Genomic DNA, 16,865 nt, shown 5'->3' on the forward strand with positions numbered 1-16,865 from the left:
CTACAGGTATCTAAAAGGCCTTGTGATTCTCTCTAAACGTCCCCATTTGCTATAGAATGTTCTACAACACATTTGTAGAACAGCCTATTAGAGTATTTTATATTTTAGCTTTTCCATAGCAATACATATACAGCATGTTACTATGTAATACATATTTTTACACATTAATACATTATGCACATACAGTATTAACACTGTGACATTAGGCTAAATCATCAATTTGTCCTGCTGAAGGAAGTACTGGTACTTACTTTGTCCAGAGCTATAAACGTGGCAACTCCGATTCTTTTTGCCTTCAAGAAATTCACACATGCCTGTGCAGTATCAACTGTATCGACGACGATGTTGTCTAAGGCACCACAAGATGATGAAATAGCAACATCATATTTCTCATTGATAGCTCCCAAATCTCCCTAATAATTGGGGGTCAGGAGGGAGACAGAGAAGTACAGTGATGAGCTTGGCATCTATGTTTTGTCTTGGTATTATGAAATAAATGACAAAATTTCACAGAAAAGAGAAAGAGAACAAACTAATTGTTTGGGGTTTCTGGGGGGGAAAGAAGCCTTGACTGCAATTTGTAAAATAATACCACACCAGTCTCCTCCTGCACACTGCTATTTATGTATTCCTGATGGACTTGTTCCCATAGTAGAAATTCATATACTCAGCTTCAAAAGCAGTGCTTCTGGTAGAACAGTGTAGTAGCATTCATACATTTTCTGTAGACAAATGTTACATTTTATATGCCAGCATTTTAGTCTGGCCTAACAAGATCATTTAATGTGTGCTGTGAATGGTTCTACCATTGGTCAAGTCTGGTAGGACCCAGCAAGTCCTATACTTCTGCATGGGGTTCTGTACTGATCTGGCAAATGGGTACAGGGATGTCCACCATCTTGGAAAAATTTTTTCTCATAGCCATTGCCTTTATTTAGTGCTGAGTAGAGGAACCTCTTTTTTTTTAATTTTTTTTGTTTTATAGCAAATCCATGGGATTTGCAATATTCTGCTATTCAAATTCATAGCACCAGAAAAGTGAGGAATTCTACATTTCACTCTATTACTGTTCTGTTTCTATACAGTTTAAGACTTAGAAGTATAATAGCCATTTAAAATCTACCAGTCTTCCGTATAGTCCAGGAATATTTCCACTTTTCTTATGCTGAAGCAGAGCCTCAAGCACTCTTCCTCGACTGCGACTCATTGCTAAAGAACTTTTGGCTTCTTCTACTTTATGACGCAGGTTTTGAACAAGTTTCCTAGCACTTTCTTCTTCTCTTCTTAGTTTCTCAAGCTCATTTTCTTTCTAATAATTAAGAAAAAAAAAAAGGACATTATCTTCAAAATCACAAAAATTATCCATGGAGTCTTAAATTCATGATTGTGTAGGCAGTGAAAGAGCCACTGAAAAGCAGAAGTAGCAAACATTTATCAGAAGAATGGCTGGTATTTGGATATACTTCTGCTAGTATTTAGTACACTTTGATACACATATGACAGTTTATGAATTCATGAATCAAGCTTAGGACAAGGTAGTGGGATTTTTTTTCCTTTGGGGAATGAGAGGAGCAAGAAGGGAAATTAGAAGGCGGCTCAGGAACAGAGCCATTTATTTATTTTAACTTGTCTCATCATTATAATTAGGGATATGTAGGATTTAATTTCAGTGCTTATTGTTAATATTTGATTAACCAAAAATAAGTCTGAAATCAAATACTTTACAGGTTAACCAAGTATTAGAATACAGTTCTAAAATGTTATTTTTGGGCACAGTTTTTCTTTTATTTTCACCATGATTATTGCTAAAAATAAGAGTGGAATTTTGATTTGTGTGTTGCAACATTGTGTGGTAAGGAAATTACATACGAAGTCAAGTCTCACCTCCTTCAACTCCTGTTCTGCTTGGGGTAATCTTACACTTATCTCTTTGATAGCAGCTTTCCTTGCATTAAGAGTTTCTGAAACAGTCATCAGAGCCTCCTTTGCCTGATTTAACTGAGACACAGCAGTATTATGACGGGCAAGATATATCTCAAGTTCTGACTGGGCAACATCCCTCTTTGAACGGGCTTCATTCACTGTTTTCATATACTCCATAAGCTCCTCCTCTTTGCTCTGCAAAAATGAACAATGTTACAACTAAAACCAGACGACTGTGGTATTTCTTACATCAATCAAACTGTAGGAAACAAAGAGAGGAAATGGGTGTGTTCTTTTACAAGCTCTTCTGTCAGCAGAAAACAGTTATGCTATCTAGAAGAACAAGTATTTCTTAATTTATTAATATATTCTGTATGGAAATTAAATAAGACATTTCTCATTAAGAACACCAGGGAATTGTCATGGAACATTTCAATACAAACTTTGTATCATTTTCTCAATTTAAAGTTGGAAGGAGCCCTACATATTGTACTAAATTGCAGATGAAATGGGAAAAAATTCTTCAGAGGGTGGTGAGGCCCTGGCACAGGTTGCCCAGAGAAGCTTTCGCTGCCCCATCCCTGCAAGTGTTCAGTGTCAGGCTGGATTGGGCTTGGAGCAACTTGCTCTAGTGGAAGGTGTGCCTGCCCATGGCAGGGAGATGGAACCAGATGATCATTAAGGTCCCTTCCAACCCAAAACATTCTATGATTCTATAAAACCATGTTTTCAACTACAGAAAACAATCCTCCAAATTTACAGGATAAATTTCTAGCCTTCAGGTGCTTAGTGATTGAACAGCTACTATCAGCAATAATAACCAAGTATTATAGTAGCTGTCCATTAATTCAAAGACAGAGCCTAGCTTTTTGAGAGGCTCAGAACAAACAATTTCAAACTCTGTTCATTTATTTAAGTAACAGATTGGTTTAAACATTTTTGATGGGAGAAAAATAAAGTGTGTTCAAGTTATGGAAGCGTAGAATTATTTAACATGCATACACAAATAACATACTTGATGACACATGATCCCTATAGAAAGCAGAGAAACTTAATAAGAATGACTTAGCTCTGATTATAAATTCAAAATAAATTTCCCAGTTAGGCTTCACTGAACTAACACATGAAACAGCACATTTGTCATGTAAAAAAGCATTTTACAACTATCTCGTGATCATTTCATTCATGTGTAAAGGCTATACATCAGTTAAGACAGCAAGTGCACTAAGTCAAAGCAGTTCAAACCTCTTTTTCTGTCTGAAGTCCTTGTGTTTCTTGCTTAAGGCTGTCTATAACCTGTTTGAGTTTTAATTCTTCTTCCTCTTTCCTCTTTTCAAGAAGCTCTTTCTTAGACATTGTTTCGCTGATAGATTTTTCACTATCGGCAGGTACTTTTTTTAATTCTGCCACCTGTGCAAGGGAAGATATTCAGAGACAAAAGCCATAGCAGTGAAAGAATGCACTTTAAAAAAAGCTTTACACACAAGAACTGAAGTCACGGAATCACAGTAGGGCTTAATTCCTAAATATTGATCCAAATTGAACTCTTGATCCAAAGAGCAATTTAAGATCTGTAACAGCTGGCAACAACCAACGTGGTGAAACATACCCATTAAATTAACTAAATTAACTAGGAAAGCATGAAAAAAAAGAAGTTTTGAAAAAGTAGTTACTCTGAGAATACGCAAATTTCTGTAATCTGAGCAAACACAACAAAAAAAGATGCTTTGGAGCCATGAGACCTCCCAGCTAAGCCAAGAAGCCATAGAAACCTTTTTAATTTAGGCAGATTAACAGCCTGGTACCACTGGAACCCACCTCCCATAGATGTGAAATTAGGAATGCCTTAAGGGAGAATAATGCATTACTTCAGTGTTGCAAACAAGATCACTAGCTGATTTAAATGACAAGGTATCTGACTGAAAAAGATAAGTAAATTAAAATGTATTTTTCCATCTTCTTTATACAAAATGCAACTGGTGTCCTCTGCTATTTTGTCCCAACTACACAAAAACGTTCTCATCTAGAGCAGCCAATTACATTTCTTTAGGCAAATCAAGCTGCAGTTCACACTACCTTTTCTTTGTCCTTCTGAATTTGCTTCTCCAATTTTTTAGTCTTGCTCTTGGCATGTTTTAGATTTTCCCTTACTTTAACATCCTGCAAATCCCACTGAGTAAATTCTTCTTTTTTTTTCTCTATGAACTTTGTTATTTTATCGCGTTTTCTGAAGGGGAAAAATAAAAAGAAAGAATCATCTATTCCATAACCTATAAAAATGTCAGTTGAGCTTGGCTTAGTAAGCAAGCATATAGAATTTAAACCAGTTACTCAATTTTTTTTGAAAACAATATACTTACTATATTCACATGATTTTCCCCAGGGAAGTTATGTTTCATCATAAAAAGATTAACTAACATGCAATCTTAAATCCATTTTCAGAAATTTTATTTTTTCCTTGGTAAAATTTATAATTCACCTCTCACAAATAACTTACCACAATCTTAGAGGATGAGAAGATCAATATTGCAGTTGGACTGGAAATTAGGACCCAGACAAATCAATTTTAGGGAAACACAATGGATGCATAAAAGATTCATAAGGAAACCAGATAAAAATACCCAACATCCATGGGCCTAAGCACTACAGTGGTATATCTAAAAAGCTAAAACAATATTTCATTGCTTTTGCAGTCAATATATAAAAGCATGTACTTTAAAAATCCATTCAAATATTAGACATTTTCTGATTGTATTACCCAGACTTCTGCAAGAAAAGCAAACCAATGAGATTTCTTTATTTACTTATTTTTGTGCAAGAGATCATTTAATCCATGCCATGGAATGTTTAGATATACAATAAGTGACTGTTCATCAGATAATTGAAGTTTTTGGTGGAAGAATTACCAAAAACACAGCTGTGCTCCGAGTTTGATCACCTCCCCATACAGCTACCATATATTTCTGCTTTCTCCCATGTTCTGACCCCTGTCAGCAATAAAACTGACACACCTTTTCCTGAAAACCCAGCAAACTCTTACCACCACATATGCAAAATGTGTAAAACACAGTACTCTCAGCTTACAAATCTATACCTAAAGTACTTACTTTTCAAGTTCTTTCAAACTTTTATTCTTGGTTTTCATTTCATCTCCAAGTTTCTTGCTTTTCTCATTAACTTCTTTCGTTTCTTCGTTAATTTTTTCTTTCTGCATTTCCATATCATTTATTCGTTTCTTTAGGTCATGACTAGGGGAAAAGCAGACAAAAAAATCCAACTACAAAACCCAAACCTCCACTTTTTTTCCATAAAGATGACATTAATAATGAATGCGTATTTCCAATCTTACACGTAAGCAAGTGATTATGTAAAGAATTAAACCTTAATGTTGTCACTCAGTAACCTTGCCAATTTAATACAAACCAGCAAGGAAATCTAACTATTTAGACACTTCAAATTAAAATAGTCCTTAACTGATCAACTTTCTCGATTCAAGTATAAAGCTGTAAGAGATTAATTTGCCAGACTACTTTACTTTGTTAAAAGCTGGCAAGCATTACTTTTTTTTAGTGGTGGTGGTTTGTATTTTAAAAAAAAATTTTTTTTTGTGAAAATGATGTCTACTTTAAATTTTTTAACTTCAAAATTTGAAACAAAAATCACTAGCCACATGCTATTCAACTAATTCTGAAGGACTGATATATCTGTCAAGAAATACAAAATACTTCTACTTAGAGATAAGGAAGAGGAGTTTAAGACCACCACTACCACAATAAAGCCAAATCAAAACTGTAGAGAATTACTTACATGTAGTATTGACAGATCCGATTCTTTTCTTTAAACATTCTGTTTTCCAAACAAAGAAATTCTATGGCTTTATTCTTGTCTGCTTCCAAGGCATCCTTTTCTTTTTCCACCATTTTAACTCTGTTTAACTAGACAAGACAAAGAGTCAGAGTGGACTTTACTGCTAATACTACAGAAGAACAAACCCTGAGGAGAAAAATCCAAGACTCTTTGTAGCACATGTCCTCTGGAGATGTGGTTCAACAACTCTGCAAGACAGTTTAACACTAGAAGTTTTCTGAAATCACAGATCACAACTTCCACAGCAGAGACTGTCCTTTAGAGCAATTCAGTCAGGAACTTAAAACTAATAAAAAGATTCTACAGATGCCAGAAACAGCTCTGGCAAGCCAAGAAAAACACAGGTGAGAGAGAGAGAAGTTACATAGAGAAAATAACATATATGGACTGTCTATATTTCAATCTTCTGACTAGCCCCTTTTAAGTTAATTTCTGCACTTAAAAGCTCTGGTTTTTCCTTCCCAGCCTTTAAAAAAAATTGTCTGCAACATACTAGGATTTACCAAGGACACAGCAAGCAACAAGAAGTTTAATATTATTTAGCACTTTTAGAACTGAATGCATAAATAAAATGTTCTGGAAGCAAGTTCTACATAGCTCAAGTCACAACTAATGTTTTATGCCTTCTCATACAGTTGTGTGTGCAACAACTCAATACTGCTCTGCTTCCCTCTTCCTCTCTTCTTATCTTAGCATATGGAAAGTTTTCCTGATAACTTCTCCTATTTTCTATTCAGCAATAGGAATCAGGCAGAAAAACCTCTCTGGAAAGTTTTCCTGATATTTCTCCTACTTGCTATTCAGTAATAGGAAACAGGCAGGAAAAACCCTCTATCTTGACATATTCAGATAATGACAATCTCTTTCTCTATTAAGTCTGAGCAGCATTTAATGCATGTAGATTATGATCAAAGAATGTTCAGCAGGTAAAATCCTGTGTTCCAAGCAAACCCCCAAACATAAAACAAACAAACCAAAACAAAGTTTTGAGCCTCACCTTTTCCCCTCTCTGTTCATTTAAATTCTCTATTCTGCGACACAGAACTTGGATAGGTTCTTTCAGTCGTGCAGATCCTATTAAGTCTTCTAAATATTCAAGCATGCCTTCATCATGTTCAGTCTGGCCTTTCGGTTTCATCATGGCGATTTGTTCAACTTCCCCCTTGGAAAAAAGAATTTTGATTTTTCACCCCCACCCCCCCCCCCGCTCTTTTTTTTTTCCTGGGGGCAGAGATAGTATTCTAAAAAAACCAAACATCTTTGGAATGCATGTATGTGTCCATATTCTAGCATTATAAAAAAAAAGAACAAAATAATGCAGTAGTCAAAACTGACTATTCACAGTAGCAATATTATTTGGGAAAACAAAGGTCAAAATTAATGGAAATTTCCTCGAAGGAGTGCATGGTGGTGATGTGCATCTCTTCTAAAGCCTTCAGATCTAAAAATTGCTTAATTCCTCTAAAGATTCAAAAAAGCATTTCCCCAACCTTAAAAAAAGAAGGGAATAAAGCATGCCCTCTAAAGTCAGGTAGCACCCAACAGTCTTAATGAAGATTAAGATCACTGAAAGGTTCTCTTTAGGAAACAGAGGGTCCACGAAATCATGTCTTATGGATGAACTGGACTTGCAATTCATATTACTAAGACTTCCTTGTTGGAAAAAGGACATTCCTTCAGTATTAGGCTTCCTTAGTTTAATTTTCCTTTATGTACAGCATTAACTTTAAATTATTAAGGCGAATAGCAACATTTTTTTGCCTAAGAATTAGGCAAGATTAAACCAAGACAATGACAAGGACTGCTTATGTTACTGATGCTATCATTAGCCAACAACAACAACAAAAATCTATTATCAATATTTTATGCTTAAGACAGAGTAGCACTACATGTTTCAAAATACATATTTTGTAAATTGCAGTTGTATATCAAAGACATGAAACTGAATATATACATATTAAAATTGTACCTGATGCAAGAGTAGATGCTGTAGAAATTAAAGAACATAGAGTAAAAACTATTCACCCTTCAAAAACCTAGATACTTAGGTACATGACCAAAGACAACTTATTCATAAAACAAATATTAGTGCAGAGTACCAGTACTGGCCATTAAACACATGAAATAAAATGGATTAAAGTTCTTAATTTAGTTTTATAACTGACAAGATAAGAATTATATTCCAGTATCTGACCTACGTATGTAAAAAAAGCCTAAGTCTATATCCACAGAGTGAAAATATTCATTGGCTTTATTCATTTATCATTTTTCATTGTTGGGTGCTTGCTGAAGTTGAGATAACAGTCAAGTCTCTACAAAAGTATGGATAAGGAAGAACTTCTCAAGAACATATAGAAGGAGAACATATTAACGAGATCTCTGGAGAACATATTAACGAGATCTCTGGAGAACCAGAAAGCCACAGAAGTCAAAGGGCAGGATTTCTATGCAACCACTGCAAATCGGGCCTCTAACCAGCAAAGAAAGATGAGGGTAAGGTCCCCCTAAACGTTAGCGAAGGCAGTTGTTAAATTTTTGCCAAAGGGATTTTGTTCCACATTCTCAGTGCACAATGACACCTAGTGGCCCTACGTTTTTCTTCCAATTAGCAAATACCATTCAGCTGAGCAGAAGAGAAAAAGTTGAGTTTTGCAGATTTGTCGAAGTAAAGCCTTGCAATTTATTAAGACAGGTCTTCTTGCACATTAATTCCCTTGTTAGAGTAAAACATGGAGGCTGGTTTTGTTTGGGTTTCTTTTTTCCTTTTTTTTTTTTTAATTAGTATTTTAGAAGTTAAATGCATCTAAGCTGCTATTCTCTGGCAATTACTGTTCCTAAAAAGTGTCAGCAGTTCTGGCAAGACAAAAAAAAAAACTAAACAAACAATCCTAAACAACCCAGCTCTATTGCTTACATATCTCAAAAAGCCAATTAGCTTTTTAATAACCGCAGTTGTATTATGTACAATTCCCATTGCACATTTGCTCCCTTGCCATGAAAGTACGACTTCTCTATCTAAAGCCACCTGTCAGCAAGACACTGCTTCTGGGTAGGAAACTATGTAACCTCCTAAATTTCCGTGGATTTACCAGAAAGTCTCCATTTTGTTTATTCCTGCATTAAAGCCTTTCCTCTGTTTACATCCAAGAAATAAAACAATTGCAGAAAACACATTTAATTCATGTGGTGAGCATCAAGTTTAAGAACTTGCTACACTGCGCATCTACCACTTAAGGTAGATGCTGCTGTAAAAGACAAAACTGCCCCTGATTTAACAAGACCACAGGAATTATAGACAAGCAAGGAATGCAAGTCAACTTTTTTTTTTACTATTTACCTAAGTATTATTAGCCATCTTTTAAGTCATAACCGTCTAAGAAAGGTGCTTATTTAGTTGTGCAATACATTTAATGATACAGTATAGAATTATTGAAATTAACCTCATAAATTAAGAAATCAGGGGTTTGGTTATCTGATTGTCTGTTTACATGGTATATAAATACCTCATCATCTGACCAGGAATTACTAGCGACTGCAGTTTAGGCCACGCATTAAATAACATTTTGAAAAGTTGAAGTGAATCAAGTACTGTTAAGATAATTCACATGAATTGAACTTGTCAGGCTGGCAATTGGCAGTTTAATATTCCTCTAATTCACCATAGGCAAGCAATTTTAGAATTTTATATTCTTCTTATGCAAAGAGATGTAGACAGACTCCCTATTTAAATTCTTGCATTCTTTTCTTATCAAGGGTAAAAATGAAAATATTTAGCAACTACAAGTAATAATTGAATAATAGGAATATTAAATATGATTTAATATTTATATTATTTACTAAGCCAATATATTAAGAAATCCATTTAGCCCATCCCTATATTTAACATGCTAAGAAACAAAAAAGTTTCCAGCTACTTTAACTGATAAAGGAGACCAAAAAAGGTTGTACCTTCCCTTCTTTCAAGTAATCATGATAACAATTAACAGGGGGAGAAGGGTGAGAAATAATCACATTTTAACTCTGCATTCTGTTAGAAGTTGATAGTCAGCATAACTATTCCCTTAACATTTTAGCAGCGCTTATTACTTGACCCACTATTTGAATTATGGAAAAGAAACCCAATTAAAAAAAACCCAACCCAAGCCTCAACAATACAGCCTTGCCCGTTTATCTAGTGAAAGATCTTTCGAAATACAGACAGCCCTTCTGAAAGTGAAACTGAGAAGTCAGCAGGCAGACATTTGTTGAAAAGAGAGTATGCTTGGGCATGCTTAATATGGCTGTCACACCTAAATTTAAAAAGTCTTGGAATGGATGACCAGGAAATCTCTTTAATTATTGCCCTCAGTTATCTTCCTGCACTTCACAGGCATGAAATAATGAGGGGGACTAATGTGCAAAAATACAATAAAAAAGAAATAAATCCTCTATTCAACTGAGGACAATCAAAATGGATGTGAACATTAAGGCATTGGTGACACTGGCAGACAGCTAACAAAGAACAAAACACCCACACAAGTAATCACTGTATGAAAACGTAATAAATATCCATGGAATATTTTGGGAAGGCTCTACGTTCATGGCAAGAACTCTAAATGGAATTATAAACCCAGTTTCAGTTTCTGTATTGTGTGTGAAGTCTTCTGCATCAGACTGAAGTTATCACAGGGCGCTGGCATGTCACTGGTAACAGAGGTAGTCAACTCAAATACTATATAATGAACAGACATCTAAATAACAGTTTCTACAGAATGCCTCAGCTTAGTTATCAGAAAACAATTATTACTACATTTGAATAGAGAACACAGGTTTATATGTGGAGAAATTTCTAAGCAATAAAGTTGGCTTAAATAATGAGAAACCTTGCTTGACAGTAGGTTACACCGTTATAAAAACAAGGGCAAGTGCCAGTCTCCTTCGAAAGCCATTTCCTCAAGTGAAAAGTAGAGTAAGTTAAGGAGCTTGGAAGGAAGAGATTCTGCCTTCCTTTTCATAGCTGGAAATTATTTCAGTGCCATAATGTTCAAGATACTTTCTACAATTAAATTTCTACTCTGCATAAGAGCAAAAATTTTAAAGTAAACTGTAAAAGCTGTCAAGAACTAGCGTAAGACTTGCTCATCATACAATTAACTACGTGAAATCAACACCTCAGTTGAGGAGACGGAGGGTCAGCAAAGCACTGGGTAAACTGGCAGCACACAACACACAGTCCAGGAGCACCTGGACTTGCTATGCCCACTGCGCTCAACCCCAAAGGGATGCCGCAGAGGGTTGTCCAGAAAGATGCCTGAAGAACTGACACAAGTGGTGACATCACCAGCACCTTTTATCACTATCTTAATGTTATGAGGCTGCCAAGTCAAGGGTCCCTGTACGCCAAGTCCTGTGCATTCCAGTAACACTTGCATCCTTGGAGTATTTAGGAATGCTATAGATTTAATGCGAGATGCTTATTATTGCAGAATTAATCAAATTTCAATATCTATTGCATGCATACTCTTCTGCATTCATGTTGGAACAAAACCCGTATTAGGACTAGCACATCTCCTACAATGCAGGCATCTTACTTAAAGAGAATCATAGAATCATAAAACAGGGTTGGAAAGGACCTTAAGATCATCTAGTTCCAACCCCCTGCCATGGGCAGGGACACCTCACACTAAACCATGTCACCCAAGGCTCTGTTCAACCCAGCCTTGAACACCACCACGAATGGAGCATTCACAACCTCCTTGGGCAACCCATTCCAGTGCCTTACCACCCTCACAGTAAAGAGCTTCCTCTTCATACACAATCTAAACTTCTCTTGTTTCCGTTACCCCTTGTCATATCACTAGTCCCTAAACTGCTGCCCTCCAGAGCAAACTTGTGACAGGCAAGAACTTCACCTGTTGTGTAGGCCTCACAAGGTGGCAAAATAAAGCCCCTAAACTATTACCTCATTTCTACAAACTACTATTTTCTCTAAAATTACACATTTGTTTCTTTAAACAGCTGATCCTCTCACAACAGAAAGCTTTTAAACTAAGTTTATCCAGTATTTTCTGCTATATAGATTTGCATTTTAAACAAGGTTATCAAACTGCTTGATAAATTTTGACCTACCCATTAAGCTGCCTTTCTGCAACTTTTAATCTTGAAACAGACACTTCTACATGTAACTCCTGTTTGTTGCTCTTGGCAGACAGTAGCATTATGCTCCAGCAATCTCCCTTTACATCTAAGAGAGGGTCTGTGGACTGAAGCACTAATTCCAAAACTAGGAACTCTGAATAGCACAACTCGCTAATCCCAATACCGACGTTACCCAGCCTCAACCAGCCTCTAGCCATTGGTAATTCATTCTGTGCACAGTATTAGTTCAGTCTGTGATAGTGCTGGCACTAGAATTGCAGAGTTTCAGAATACAGCCATCAGATTCCATTTTAAAATTCTTGTATGAAACAAGACAGGGCTAGCAAAAAACTTTTGACATCAAAAGATCACCGACAGCAACTTCAAACTCTTCATAAAGAAACAAACAATTTTTTTTTTTTGTTTGCAAAAACTTGCCTGCATTATGACTAGTTGTTTCTGGAGAACCTATAGACAAAAATGTTTGCTTCCCAATATCTGTCTCCTTTTTTCACCCCTGAAAATTAGGGGGAGGAAAAAAAAAAAAAAAAGATCTATTGAAGACAGTGTCTTCCACTACAATGAGTTTTGTCAACTAAACTGTTAATACACTTGCAGATCTACTAATTAGAGTTCCACAGAATTATTACAGCAGCAAGTTGGTAAAAATACATTTTCCAGGATTTCGGGTTGCTACTTCATTTCTGGGGACTTAATCTGAATCTTTAAAATAAAAAGTTGCTGAAAAGCAGATTAGCAAAATCCTGTACTACCTAACAAACCAGACTAACTTCTGAGTGTTAAAACCCACACATCAACAACGCTTCAGATGCACAGTAAAGCACAGGCACATTAAAACATAAGATTGTAACAAAGGAATTTTGTAGCTTGGAATCCAGTAGATGGAAATGTGCTGTGCCTGAGGCAGGGAGGGAGGAATACTGGTACTTTGGGTGGTTTTTGAAGAGAAATTTCTGTTGCAGCTGTTGTCTTTTAGTTTTTGGAGGGGATTTGTTAGTGGAGCTCTTCAACATTAGCCAAATTCAGGAGTGGAATAATTTAGCATCTAACTGAAGTGAAAATTACATTGTTTTAATCATGAGGAAGAGTTTTAGAGAAAATACTGCCCAAGAGATGCAACACTATACACACAGAGAAGAACTTCCACGTCTTTACATGTGGCTGAGAAACTTAGTGAAGCAATACCTTGCAGAGTAGGAGAACTTATTTATCTTAGTTTCCCCACTTCAACTACTGCAAGTAGAACTCTTTCAGACCCTTTCTGGAACTTCAGCGTGCTTTATCAAACAAATCCAAGCTCAAAAATCACACATTTTTAAAAATTTGACAGACCCATTATACAAGCTTTTCTTTTTGTTTACATTTCCCCACCTCTGAGGGGCTGGCAGGAGGAAAGGCAACTTATTTCCAGCTGAACAAAGGAAGCTATTGCAAATAGGGCACAACTGCTGTAATAGCCTGGGTGTTCTCCTCTCATAAGAGGTTTTAGCATTTGGATTTACCCCGTCACACCTAGATGTCAAATCTACCTAGCTGTGGTTCCGCATCAATACCAGATGATAGCTTCATCACAATTCTTTTGCTACCTGCAGTTGGAGTAATGAAAAACTTAGAACAAGCCTAGCTACTACAACCTGTCCAAATTCTCATTCCTGCCTTGGAACATAAGTGTGGTAGTACTTTGAGAGAAATCTTTGGCTGGGGTTCTGGTTGATTTTTTTTTTTGTTCAATACTAAACTACCATAAAATTTCAGATATGACAACTGTGGCTATAATATTTGGTATTTTTAAGGCAAACACAGCTTATTTTAAAATTCAGAACAGTATTTTAGTAGTTTCATCGTAACTGCAGGATACGTTTAGAAACTTTTTTTAAGGCTTTTTAAGCTCCCATTAAAGGAAGTTTTGTTACTGAATCCAAAATCTTTGGGTGACAGATGGGTTTCCTTTAATCTCAAGCACAGCACCTGTTACAGCACAATTAAAATAATCTTGTAACTTCTTAATACTATCAATGTTTATATTCAATCCACTTACTGAATTAACTGATTAGTTTGCAACTTTACAATATTACATAATTTAATTTTCATAAAGGCAATATGCAAATGTAGACAGCAGTCAGAACACCATTTAACTTTGTGAAGCATCAAAAGACTAAGGGTCTTGTGATGTTTGTGACTATTACTATATATGCATGCATTAAAAGCAATTCAATGTAAGCATGTTAAATTTATTAAAATTGTTCAAGCATGAAGATTTCTTCCCCTCCTCCCCCCCAAAGGAAAAAAACAAGCTCTTTGAGTAATTAGGAAAATTCACACTATACAACTTTGAAGGAATAGGGTTTTCTTTATATGCAACAGGTGATAAACAGAACTTGTCCTTTAAGCACTGAACTGAAGCAAACAGTTGAGTCACAGCCAGCATGTCCAGAATGCTAAAAAATCAGTACTTGCAGCTGTAATGGCCACTTCTAACTCAAAATTTTGTGGAGGATTACAGTAACCCTAGCCAAAATCTCTTAGTGTTTGTTCCACTGAAAAAAAAAAAAAAAAAAAATCAACCTTGATCAACCCAAATTATAACCCGATTTCAATTTTTAACTTTTTAATATAGAAGGCTAGACAGAACTGACCTGGAATTTCTCTTAATAGCATAATAGTAAAGTTTAGAATTTTTAAACTTTTATGGAACACAGCTGTATTTCAATTCTTTCAAATGGTGAAGTGTTTCTCCCAGAGTAAGGGGAATGAGGACAACACATTTTGCAAGTATTTCACCAGCCAAAACTAGATGAGTCAAAAATACAGGGCACACAATGATAGCTCTCACTTCTTAAGCATGAATACAGTAAGGAATGGCAAAAAACAGTGCTAAATTTATGAATATTCTGTTTCCCAGTACAGCAATTTCAACCTCACTTCATTTTAACAGTGTGCCTATACTCCCCTCTTCATGTAAAGTTTTGACTGCGATTTCTAATTCTGTATACATATGCCATGGAAGCTTTGTACATAGGTAACCAATATTCCTGCAGCCTTCTGATTCTTCTCCTGGAAATACAATACAATTCTGTTCAGGTTTTGGTTGTTTTTTTTTTTGTGGTGGACTTTGGTGCATTTTTTTTTTCCTTTCTTCTCCCCTCCCCCCAGTTCCAGGCTATTGCTGCAAACATTTAGTGCTTGCAGTCATATCTCATTTCTACCCTCCAATTTTACCAGATGGCAAATATACACGAGGGGAGAAAGTATCCAATACTCAACTTCATGCCCCGCCTTCCAAAAAAAGTGGTACAAGCTAGGTGGGAAATAAGAAAATTAAATAAGTATTAAGTTCACATACACAAATCTACAAGGCCACTACTGTCCAAAGATGAGGAAAAGCTTAGAACTAGCCTGTTATACAACATTCAGTTGTTTGCACAAAACTGCTGTTCTGCATTCTGGAAATAATTTAAAAGTAGCCTTTGTCAAGCTGTTTGCACATCTGTCTAATTTTAGAAGCTTTAAGGACATTCTTGTGTTTAATACAAGAATACAAATGGATTGCCAATCTAGAGTCTCTTTGGAATCTAAGTCAGTTATTGTCAAACTCAACCTACAATGTTTGATTTAAGATTACTGGCATGTTCTTATGAAGCTACTTAATATATCACTCTCAGTTACACATTGCCCCCCAGAAAAGTGCTTTTCTTCACTTTTCATGCTTCCCTTTTTTCTGAAGAAAACCAAATAAACAGTGGCTACGATGTTTTGTTGCAATTTACAAAATAAAAATATGAATTGCCAACAGAAGTTTTCTGATACTGTAAGAGATTTCATATTGAAGCTGCACATAGACATACCAGCATATCTTGCACAGCTTAGTGTTCACTTCAGTATAAAGCATAATATTTAAACAGAGAAATCAATACTGTACTCTATGAATCAGTGAGGCTTCTATTTTTACATAATACTTTATTCAAAGAATCTGGTTTTACTTAATTATATTATCACACTTGCTTTAAGTCTTCTTACAACTTCAGCTCAGCTGTCCTTGAGTTTTCTAGAACAAACCTCTCTTCACCAGTGGTGCTGGCAGCACAGATCTCCAATTATAATCCCAGTAGAGCTTTTCATCTTGTGCTCCACGCAGCAACACTCAAATGTTGGTGTACCTCATTAGGAAAGCAGACCTCAACAACTGGGAGCTTCTGGCTTAACTCAAAGTGAGAAGAAAATCTGCTCTCCCTCATTTCCTCTCCAACACACTGGAAGAGTGACTCCTACATTATTTCCACAAAGCAGCAGGTGAAAAACTTGACTAAACTTCCTTTCTGGCAACGTAACCTTGCCGTAGGATAGGCCTTACTACATTGCAAAATGCCATTCCTATAGGTTACAAACATACGTGCATATAAAATCACTGCAGTTGTTTATACTTGCTTACGATTACTTAAGAATATTTTAATTAAGCCTATCAAATACAGGTAAATGAAGCACTACTGTAATTAGTACAAAAGTTACTTAAACCAGCTTCCATTTGTTTGAAAGAAAGTAGTTTTAAAGCAAATGGAAATCAACTGACAGAAGTCTGCTCCCATAATACTGTCTTTTCATACAAAAATAATTCAAAGCCTTGTGGCATTTACCATTTCTACAATATTGATTTACAAAGTCGCTATAATACTCCACTTTCTCTTTAAAAAGACTGAATCAACTGTACTTCTCTTACCTTGAAAGACTGCAGAAGCCAATTTCAGCAGGTGTTAATAGTTGCTGTCCACAGCCAGTTTGCTTTGCTTCCCAGACAAACCTACACTGCTATATTCAAAACTGACATTCCTTCAAGTGCTCCCCATCTATTTAACAATTCCTTAGAAGCAAACCAGCCAGGATAAAGAGGCTGAGATTTTTTTCTGGCTTCAAGATTAACCTGTTCACCAAGTCACTACTGG

The 16,865-nt window shown here is 35.9% G+C and overlaps 1 protein-coding gene across 2 annotated transcripts in view; it reads right to left on the reverse strand.

The window, feature by feature from the left end:
* SMC4 (structural maintenance of chromosomes 4) overlaps positions 1-16,865 on the reverse strand; it is a 39,576-nt gene that overhangs the window by 12,941 nt on the left and 9,770 nt on the right. For both annotated transcript variants that reach the window (XM_061452627.1, XM_061452628.1), the window contains exons 6-13: positions 6,788-6,952; positions 5,731-5,858; positions 5,031-5,171; positions 4,000-4,150; positions 3,169-3,333; positions 1,885-2,118; positions 1,124-1,309; positions 252-413 (exon numbers count right to left, since the gene is read on the reverse strand). In XM_061452627.1, coding sequence (XP_061308611.1) covers positions 252-413; positions 1,124-1,309; positions 1,885-2,118; positions 3,169-3,333; positions 4,000-4,150; positions 5,031-5,171; positions 5,731-5,858; positions 6,788-6,952 — 1,332 coding nt within the window. The remainder of the gene's footprint in view (positions 1-251; positions 414-1,123; positions 1,310-1,884; positions 2,119-3,168; positions 3,334-3,999; positions 4,151-5,030; positions 5,172-5,730; positions 5,859-6,787; positions 6,953-16,865) is intronic.

This window comes from Pezoporus flaviventris, unplaced genomic scaffold (assembly GCF_033815535.1).
Source record: "Pezoporus flaviventris isolate CSIRO_AGI_PZ_B2104156 unplaced genomic scaffold, CSIRO_AGI_Pfla_v1 ptg000013l, whole genome shotgun sequence".
NCBI classification, from domain to species: domain Eukaryota; kingdom Metazoa; phylum Chordata; class Aves; order Psittaciformes; family Psittacidae; genus Pezoporus; species Pezoporus flaviventris.